The sequence below is a fragment of the Canis aureus genome, chromosome 27 (assembly GCF_053574225.1).
Source record: "Canis aureus isolate CA01 chromosome 27, VMU_Caureus_v.1.0, whole genome shotgun sequence".
NCBI lineage: Eukaryota > Metazoa > Chordata > Mammalia > Carnivora > Canidae > Canis > Canis aureus.
In genome coordinates this window covers 9,725,188-9,734,708 of record NC_135637.1, presented here as the reverse complement: position 1 = coordinate 9,734,708, position 9,521 = coordinate 9,725,188, and the positions used below count along the sequence as shown (strand labels likewise).

General features: G+C 46.9%; 1 protein-coding gene across 2 annotated transcripts in view; it reads right to left on the bottom strand.

The window, feature by feature from the left end:
* Window positions 1-9,521, bottom strand: part of RILPL2 (Rab interacting lysosomal protein like 2) — a 30,938-nt gene that overhangs the window by 6,609 nt on the left and 14,808 nt on the right. Inside the window, exon 4 of one of the 2 annotated variants that reach the window (XR_013366443.1) lies at window positions 1,363-1,542. Coding sequence is in view for 1 of the 2 variants with exons in the window: in XM_077875341.1 (XP_077731467.1) it covers window positions 4,141-4,165 (25 nt within the window). In the remaining variant the exon portion in view is untranslated. Of the gene's footprint in view, window positions 1-1,362; window positions 1,543-3,605; window positions 4,166-9,521 lie in introns of those variants that run through there. The other variant, XM_077875341.1, reaches the window with a different exon arrangement.

Sequence of the window (9,521 nt, the reverse complement as noted above, 5' to 3'; positions counted from 1 at the left end):
TTAACAACAAAACTTCTCATTGTTTCTACCATTCCCTTTTTACAAGTGCCTGGAGGCTGATAGCTAAGAGCCTCCAAACTGATATTTTGTTGCTGTATTTACTTTTTCATTTTTTATTTTTTTTATTTTATTATTTTTTAAGATTTTATTTATTTATTCATGAGAGACACAGGGCGAGAGAGAGGCAGAGACACAGAGGGAGTAGCAGGTTCCATGCAGGGAGCCCGACTTGATCCTGGGTCTCCAGGATCACACCGTGGGCTGAAGGCAGCGCTAAACCACTGAGCCACCAGGGCTGCCCTACTTTTTCATTTTTTAAAAGATTTTATTTATTTATTCATGAGAGACAGAGGGAGAGGCAGGCTCCCTGCAGGAAGCATGATGCAGGACTTGATCCCAGGATCACACCCTGAGCTGAAGGCAGGCGCCAAACTGCTGAGCCACCCAGGCGTCCCTATTTCATTTTTTAAAGATGATTGCTGGGATCCCTGGGTGGCGCAGCGGTTTGGCGCCTGCCTTTGGCCCAGGGCGCGATCCCGGAGACCCGGGATCGAATCCCACGTCGGGTTCCCGGTGCATGGAGCCTGCTTCTCCCTCTGCCTGTGTCTCTGCCTCTCTCTCTCTCTCTCTGTGTGTGACTATCATAAATAAATAAAAATTAAGAAAAAAAATAAAATAAATAAATAAAAAATAAAGATGATTGCTGCAGCAACCACTTGTGCCTAGTGAAGCCTGGCTTGGAGAACCATTGCTCAGTGGGTTCCTCCCGGTGCTGGGTTTGCCGAAGGAAGCCCGCAGTGTGGGAGCATCTTTTTTTTTTTTTTTTTTTTTTAATTTTTATTTATTTATGATAGTCACAGAGAGAGAGAGAGAGAGGCAGAGACACAGGCAGAGGGAGAAGCAGGCTCCATGCACTGGGAGCCTGATGTGGGATTCGATCCTGGGTCTCCAGGATCGCGCCCTGGGCCAAAGGCGGCGCCAAACCGCTGCGCCACCCAGGGATCCCTGTGGGAGCATCTTTAAGCAGTTTCAGTGATCACACTGGACCCCAGCTCCAGGAGAAATGCTCCTGGGACATATCATCTGGAACTCTCACACCCTACTGTCTGATTTTACCAAGAGTTGGTAAAGTAAAAAAAAAAAAAAAAAAAAAAAATTTAAAAAAAGGTAAAATCTGAGCATTCTTTACTGTCAATTTTTTAGTCTCTCCCAGGATACATAGGAACCAGGGCTGTTTTACCTTGACATTTCTCTCTGGGTTTTTTTTGCCTTATCTATCCCACGAGGGAGAAAGAGGCAGCTGAACGTTTATACAGGGGAACCCCCAGTCTGGAAATCAGGTGATACATGTAAATGGCTTACAGGCAGCAACACACAATGATCTTCTGTTTGCTTCTAAACTTTCTGGCTGTCCTGTCAGCCTGGAGATGGGAAACTGAAGCAAGAATGGCTCAGGTGCAGGGAAGTGGACTGCCAGAGTTGGGACTTCAGGATGGATGGACTGTAAGTGTCATGCCCAGGAGCTGAGTCTGCTGTGCAGTCCTGTAAAAGAGACAGCACTCTCCCCGTCACACACACACACACACACACACACACACACACACACGTATAGATTCGTTTTCCCAGCCAGCTCTCACCTCCAAGGTACAACAAGCTTTCCCCTCCCTCTCCCCTGTTAAGAGGGGAGCACCCTGTGAGGACTGCAGCATCATCTGGGGTTAGGAATCAGGAGCCCTTGATCTAAGGAAGACTCTGCCAACATGGCATTCTGGAGCTGCCTCAGTGCAGCAGCATTTCTGGGCAGGCAGCGTGGGTGAAGCCTGGGCTGTGGAGTTTACATCTGGGTTCAGGTCAGACTTCTACCACTGTTGAGCTGGGGCCCTGGACGAGATCCTCAGCCCCCCTGTGCTGGGTGTGCCACAGGGATGGTAATACCCATCCCACAGAGGTACAGAGAGGCAGTATGCAGAGGGTCTTCCAAGGGGTACAGTCAAGACATACACACCTTCATTATTAACATTAGTGCTTTTTGGAGAAGAGGGGCACATTTCACTTCGCAGGCCTTAGAATCAGGCCCACGTGTGCATCTTGGGCAGCCAAGTGACGTGTGTAGGGTACTTTCACCTTGTGGAGTTTCACTTTCCAAATCTGTAAACTGGGGTGTTAGTGCCAGTCCCCACCTCCCCGAGGTGTTACAGGAATAAACGAGGTAAGCCGTGCAGCAGGTGGAACATACAGCGAGCCAGGGTCGTTCACCAGGGCGACCGGCTCATAGGACATGTTCAGCAGGCCCGTTAGTTTCTTTGCAAAGTCAGCCAGCCAGACGTTCTCTAGGGACTGTATTTCACTGAATCCTAAATGCATTCCCCCCCACCCCGGCACACACATTTTAACATCTTTGAAATCAGGATGAGCCTTAAAATCAATAGCATCTTAATGTTATAATTTGTCCTGTTTCTTTAGCACCATGTCTGCCTTTTTCTCCACTGTATATTCTTGCCTCCTTTGTCATAGATCAATTGACCATATAAGTGTAGGTTTATTTTTGGACTCTCTATTCTGTTCTATTGATCTATGTGTCTATTTTGGTGCCAGTACCAGACTGTTCTGATTACTGCACCTTGGTGGTATATCTTGAAATCTAGGTTTGTAAGACCTCTAGCTTTCTTGTTCTTTCTCAAGATGCTTTGGTTATTTGGGGGGGCGCCTGGGTGGTGCAGTTGGTTGAGCATCTGACTCTTTGGTTTCAGTTCAGGTCGTGATCTCCAGATTGTGGGATAGAGGCCCATGTCGGGCTCCGTGTTCAGTGAAGGGTCTGCTTATGATTCTCTCCCTCTCCTTCTGCCCCTTCCCACCATGTTTACTCTCTTTCTCTTCCTTTCTCCTTCTCTAAGATACATAAATAAATATTTAAAAAATAAAAAAAAATGTTTTGGTTAGTTGGGAACTTTTATATATATATATATATATAAAAAAACAATAGGGGCACCTGGGTGGCTCAGTAGATTAAGCATCTCACTCTTGATTTTGTTTTTTGTTGTTTTGTTTTTTAAATATTTATTTACTTATTAAAGATTTTATTTATTTATTCATGAGACACAGAGAGAGAGGCAGAGACATAGGCAGAGGGAAAAGCAGGCTCCATGCAGGGAGCCCAATGTGGGACTTGATCCCAGGTCTCCAGGATCACGCCCTGGACCAAAGGCAGATGCTTAACCACTGAACCACCCAGGCATCCCTGATTTTGGCTCAGGTCATGATCTCAGGGTTGTGGGATCAAGCCTTGCATCAGGCTCCACGCTTAGTGGGGAGTCTGCTTGAGATTCTCCCTCTGCCCTTCCCCCTGCTCATGTTCTCTCTCTCAAATAAATAAATAAAGATTTTTTAAAATTTTCAGCATTTTTTCTCTCTCATAGCAACACACAAAACACTGGTGTATCACTTAGAGTCGCTGAAATATATATGCCGCATATATGCACCACCACATAAATATGCATATAATACATACATACAGTATATACAGATTTGGAAGCTGAGACTCTGAAAGGCTGAAGCACCTTATCCAAAGTCACATAACCCCAGAGACCACTCTAAAAACACTCAGAGAAAGTATAAAAGTCATTTCACTTTAATACAAAGTCATGTAAAGAAAATCATGTTAGCAAAATCATATGTTCCCTAAATATCTGTGAAATCACCACTGGAGTGTCAATGCCATCCTTTCCTGCATTCTCTCCCTCCCCTCTCCGTTTGGGCTCATGAATTTTGCTGTGACTACATGGTAAAGGCCCAGGTCACCTGTGAGACCAGACAAGCAGAACACACATCTGCATACTGGAGACCCCATCGGGATGGCTGACGTGGAGCAGGAAGTGGGCCTCGTTTCACTTTCCTTCTGATTTCTTGATTTCTCTCTGCTGCTTCCCTTGCCCTGGCCAAGCCTTCAGGGGTGTCCAGTTCTGCAGCCAGGGGAGAAATGTCCATGAGAGAGCCTCACCTCCTTTCTCCTTGGTGCTTTCAGGGGAAACAAGTGAGTAAATCCAGTGAGTATGTGTGGCACCGAGATGAGTTTGGAAGTCTTGCTGCATTGACTTCTTGAGTCTGAGAACCTCTGTGTGAACCATGGCTTGAGATCTATGTCTACTTCCCTGATCGGAAAGAGAACCTGGGTGTAGAGAGAAAAGGGTCAGGGGGCACAGATTTATTTATTTTTTTTTTTTTAATATTCACGAGAGACACACACAGAGAAAGAGGCAGAGACACAGGCAGAGGGAGAAGCAGGCCCCGTGCAGGGAGCCCGACGTGGGACTCGATCCTGGGTCTCCAGGATCAGGCCCTGGACCAAAGGCAGAGCTAAACTGCTAAGCCACCGGGGCTGCCAGGTCAGGGGGCACAGATAGAACAAAGCTAGGCCTGCAGAAAGCTGCCGAATCTGTAAGAGGCTCTTGTAGGCCGTTGACTCAAACGTTTGCTCTGGGCTCATTGGGGGCAGGCACCGCTCACGGGCTTTCTATCTATCAGCTCATTTCACACTCATAACACATCGACAAGCTAAGTGCCATCAATATCTCTATTTTATAGACTAGCAAACTGAGGTCCCGCAAGGTTAAGTGACAGGCTGAAGGTCACACAGTAAGTTGCGGAATGGAAAGTTGGATCCAGAGCCCCTAATGCACTGTGCTGTGCACAAAGATGGTGTCTGAACCCCCCCCCCTTTTTTTTTAACTTCAGGAGGTATTATTGTGAAGGAGCATCCCTGTTACCTACAACTATAAAATGGATCTTTGTGATGAATAAAGATTGGCATGTAAATTCTTGGATAAAACCTAGAAATCTCCTGAGACATGAACACCCAATGTTCAGTGTTTCTCCCCATCGTATACAGTTTTGAAAAGAGAGAAAGCTATCTGGGGTTGATCACAACGTTCAATCTCAGTGCTAGTTCCAGCTATGAGAAAGTCCCAGAGCTGGCTGGTGGGTTGTAAAGCCAGTGATGGGGACTGGGCTTGTGCTTCTTGTTGAAGACAACTCCCTGCCCCAGCAGAGCACGGGTTGGCAGCTCTGCTGGCAATGGCTGTGGTGGGCCCCTGACTCGTGTTTGTATATAGGCATGAGGGCTCAGCCATCCTCCCATGAACCTCTGCATACTGCCTTCACCCACCAGTTCCCTGTCTCAGGAAGTGACATCATCCCCTGCCTAGTCATTCATGCCAGGAACCCGGGGGTTGTTCTCAGCTCCTCCCCACCATCTGCTACATTTTAGTCATCACACCCCAAATCTGTTCCTAATCCTAACACTTTTCATTTCCTCCACTGCCACCCCCCAGTCCAAGTCACTGTGATGAACACAACAGCCTTCCCGCCACCCCTACAATCCACTCACACCATGGCCAGAACGACCGTATCACTACAGAGAGCTACATCATTCCTCAGCTTAAAACCCTTCATGGCTCCCCACTGCCCTCAGGATAAAGAAAATCCTTCTAGCATGACCTGCTTCTTCAGAAGATTGTTCATTCGTTCATTCACTCATTCATTCATTCAATTAGCTTAATAAGCTTGTCTGACCATGAAATTATGGCCTTGTGCTCATTAGACACAAGACCTCAGGCTGGCTTGTGCACAGAACAAACATTTTATTTTTTGCCACATCAAGCCCAAACTCTAAGGGGCCCAAAGAACTCTCCTCGAGGAGGCAGAGAAACCAGTAGCTTACATCTCCTGGAAGCCTTATTTACAATGGGATGCCCAGCCAATAGAAGTGCTGAACAAATGTCTCCAAGTGCCCCACCTGGTGTGGCATAGAGATGCTCTTTCCTTCTTACTTTACCTCAGGGGAACCTTCCTTGTGAAAGAAACACTCCCCCAGGCCATGCTCTGACTTGTCCCCCCACACCTCCTCCACAAAACAGAGGGAGCTTTTACATGTAAATATGGTCATGTCACTCTCCAACCTAAAACCCTCCAGTGTCTTCCCAAAGTGTTCAGAGTGAAACTCAAGGTCTTCACTGGGACCCCCTGCCCCCTGCTTTGACTGATCTCAGGCCTCTTGCCTGTTCCCTCCACCAGGAATGCTCTTCCCTCAGATCTTTATGATCTTTCAGGGCCCAGCTTGACTGTCACCTCCTCACAGAAGCCTTCCAGGACTTACCCCTGTCAACTTCTCTCTCCACTGCCTATTTAATGGATAGCTGAAGATGAAGTGTTAATATACTTCCTTACCTGCACACTCTTTGACTCCCCTGCTAGAGTGTAAGCACCATGAAGGCAAGGGCTTCATCTTGTTCACTGCATCCCCAGGACTTAGAACAATGCCTGGCACATGGCAGGCCCCCAGTAAATATTTGGTGGAGGGATGAATTATTTTGGTTTCATGTAGTCTTGTTTGACAGAGCAGTTTTCCATGCAGGCATTCCAGAAAGTCTGGTAACACTTAACTGAACTATGTATGTGCATATTAAGTGGGCTGTGTGCCCCTCAGATTCATCTCATCCTTTCTCTGTCCCCTTGTCTACTCAGGAGAGGCTGAGCTCAGTGGACGAGAGCAGCAAGCCAATGGGAGGTGCCAGCAGGTGCTGGGAAGATAGGGAGGGGAGGTGTATTTATGCCCCAGCTCCTTCCCCACCAGGCCTGGTCTTACTAGTTGCTATGTCCTTCTATGGACCCCCCCCCCCCACCTCCCTTTGCCTCACAGCTCCCTGGGCCCACACCGCCATGCTGGAGTGCTTCTGTATCCCTTGATGGTTCCCTTAACCCTGCTCACGTGTCTGTAAGATGTTCCTTCTTTAAATCTTTTTATTAACTCCTTTTTTTAATTTTTATTTTTTAAAGATTTTATTTATTTAAGGGACACCTGGGTGGTTCAGTGGTTGAGCATCTGCTGTCAGATCAGGGTGTGATCCCTGGGGTCAAGTCCTGCATCGGGCTCCCTGCAGGGAGCCTGCTTCTCCCTCTGCCTGTCTTTGCCTCTCTCTGTTTCTCATGAATAAATAAATAAAATCTTTAAAAAAAAAAGATTTTATTTATTTATTTACTTATTTGGGGGAGAGAGAGAGAGAGCATGGCCACAGGGAAGGAGAGGAGGGAGAAAAGAGAAACAGGCTCCCTGCTGAGCAGGGAGCCCAATGAAGGACTTGATCTCAGTATATGTGCTGCCAAAGAGAGCACAGGACTTGATCTCAGGACCTCGAGATCATGACCTGAGCTGAAAGCAGATGCATAACCAACTGAGTTACACATCACTCCTTTTATTTTTTTTTATTTTTATTTTTAAAATATTTTATTTATTCATGAGGGACACACAGAGAGAGAGAGAGGCAGAGACACAGGCAGAAGGAGAAGCAGGCTCCACGCAGGGAGCCAGCCCCACGTGGGGCTTGATCCCGGGTCTCCAGGATCACACCCTGGGCTGAAAGCGACATTAAACCATTGAGCCACACGGGCTGCCCACATCACTCCTTTTATTTTTTTATTTTTATTTTTTAAATTTTATTTTTATTATTTTATTTATGATAGGTACACAGTGAGAGAGAGAGAGAGGCAGAGACACAGGCTGAGGGAGAAGCAGGCTCCATGCACTGGGAGCCTGACATGGGATTCGATCCCGCGTCTCCAGGATCACGCCCTGGGCCAAAGGCAGGTGCTTAAACCGCTGCGCCACCCAGGGATCCCCACATCACTCCTTTTAAATGCACTATTTGTTTCTCGCCAGGACCCTGGCAAATGTCCGCCCCTCTATCCCTCATCACTCACCCATATTAAGTGCCTGGCCCCCAAAGGTATTTGAGATCCTGACTGAGGTGGTTTCTCAGCTCTGTCCAAGAGGTCAGGGGCTGGTAACTGTCACCAGGCCAGACATTCTTGGAGCAGCAAAGGCAAACGGTGTTTGCCTCATGGAGGGGTGGGGGAAAGGCATGCCTCATTGTATGACACCTGGAGGCTGAGAAGGCATCTTTCAAAGTGTAGTCCAAGGCTTCTCCACATCAGAGTTGCCTGAGGAATTTATTAGAAATCCAGATTTTGGAGTGCCTGGGTGGTTCAGTCAGTTAAGTGTCTGCTTTGGCTCGGGTCATGATCTCAGGGTCCTGGCACCTCAGCCTGAGTTGGGCTCCCTGGTCAGTGGGGAGTTTGCTTCTCCTGCTCCCTCTGCCCCTCCCCCAACTTATGCTCTCTCACGATTTCTTTCCCTCAAATAAATAAATAAAATCTTAAAAAAAAAAAAAAGAAATCCAGATTTTTTTGGCTTCATTGTAGACCTGACTTCTGAGAATCTGAATTTTACTTTATTTTATTTTATTTATTTATTGTTTGGGAATCTGCATTTATTTATTTATTTATTTATTTATTTATTTATTTATTTATTTTAAAGATTTTATTTATTTATTCATGAGAGACACAGAGAGAGAGAGAGAGAGAGAGAGAGAGAGAGAGGCAGAGACACAGGCAGAGGGAGAAACAGGCTCCATGCAGGGAGCCTGACATGGGACTTGATCCTGGGTCTCCAGAATCAGGCCCTGGACTGAAAGTGACGTTTAAACCACTGAGCCACCCAGGTTGCTCTGGGAATCTGAATTTAAACAAGTAACCCCACATTCTCTGGTTTGGGCCTTAGCACCCAAAGAAATGAGGGATTAACAAGGCAGCATAAACACAAGGGGGGTAATCAAAGGAAACTGTTGTGTCCCAATGATGGGAGACATAGGGTCCTCTGAAGTTGGAGGTAAGAGAGGTAATGAATCAGCCCACCCCCATCCTTTTTTTTTTTTTTTTTTTTTAATTTTTATTTATTTGTGATAGTCACAGAGAGAGAGAGAGAATGAGGCAGAGACACAGGCAGAGGGAGAAGCAGGCTCCATGCACCGGGAGCCCGATGTGGGATTCGATCCTGGGTCTCCAGGATCGCGCCCTGGGCCAAAGGCAGGCGCCAAACCGCTGCGCCACCCAGGGATCCCCCCCATCCTTTTTTAAAGTAATCTCCACACTCAATGAGGGGCTTGAACTCATGACCCCAAGACCAAGAGTCACAAGCTTCTCCAACTGAGCCAGCCAGTTTATGGGACCATAAACTCTAGTAATTATTGTTATTTTTCTTTTTTTTTTTAATATTTATTTATTTATGATAGTCACACACAGAGAGAGAGAAAGAGAGAGAGGCAGAGACACAGGCAGAGGGAGAAGCAGGCTCCATGCACCGGGAGCCTGACATGGGATTCGATCCCGGGTCTCCAGGATCGTGCCCTGGGCCAAAGGCAGGCGCTAAACCGCTGCGCCACCCAGGGATCCCTTATTGTTATTTTTCTTGTTGTTGGAGTAGTAGGTTCAAGTCCTGACTTCACTATTCACTATCTGGGTGACCTCAGGCAAATTACTTTGCCTCTTGGTACCTATTTCTCCACCTATAGAATGGAGATGATGGTAGCTCCTACCTCACAGGGTCACTATGAAAAGTCAATGAATTAATATATGTCAAGTGCTTAGACTGCTGCCTAACAGGGGCACCTGGGTGGCTCAGTGGTTGAGTG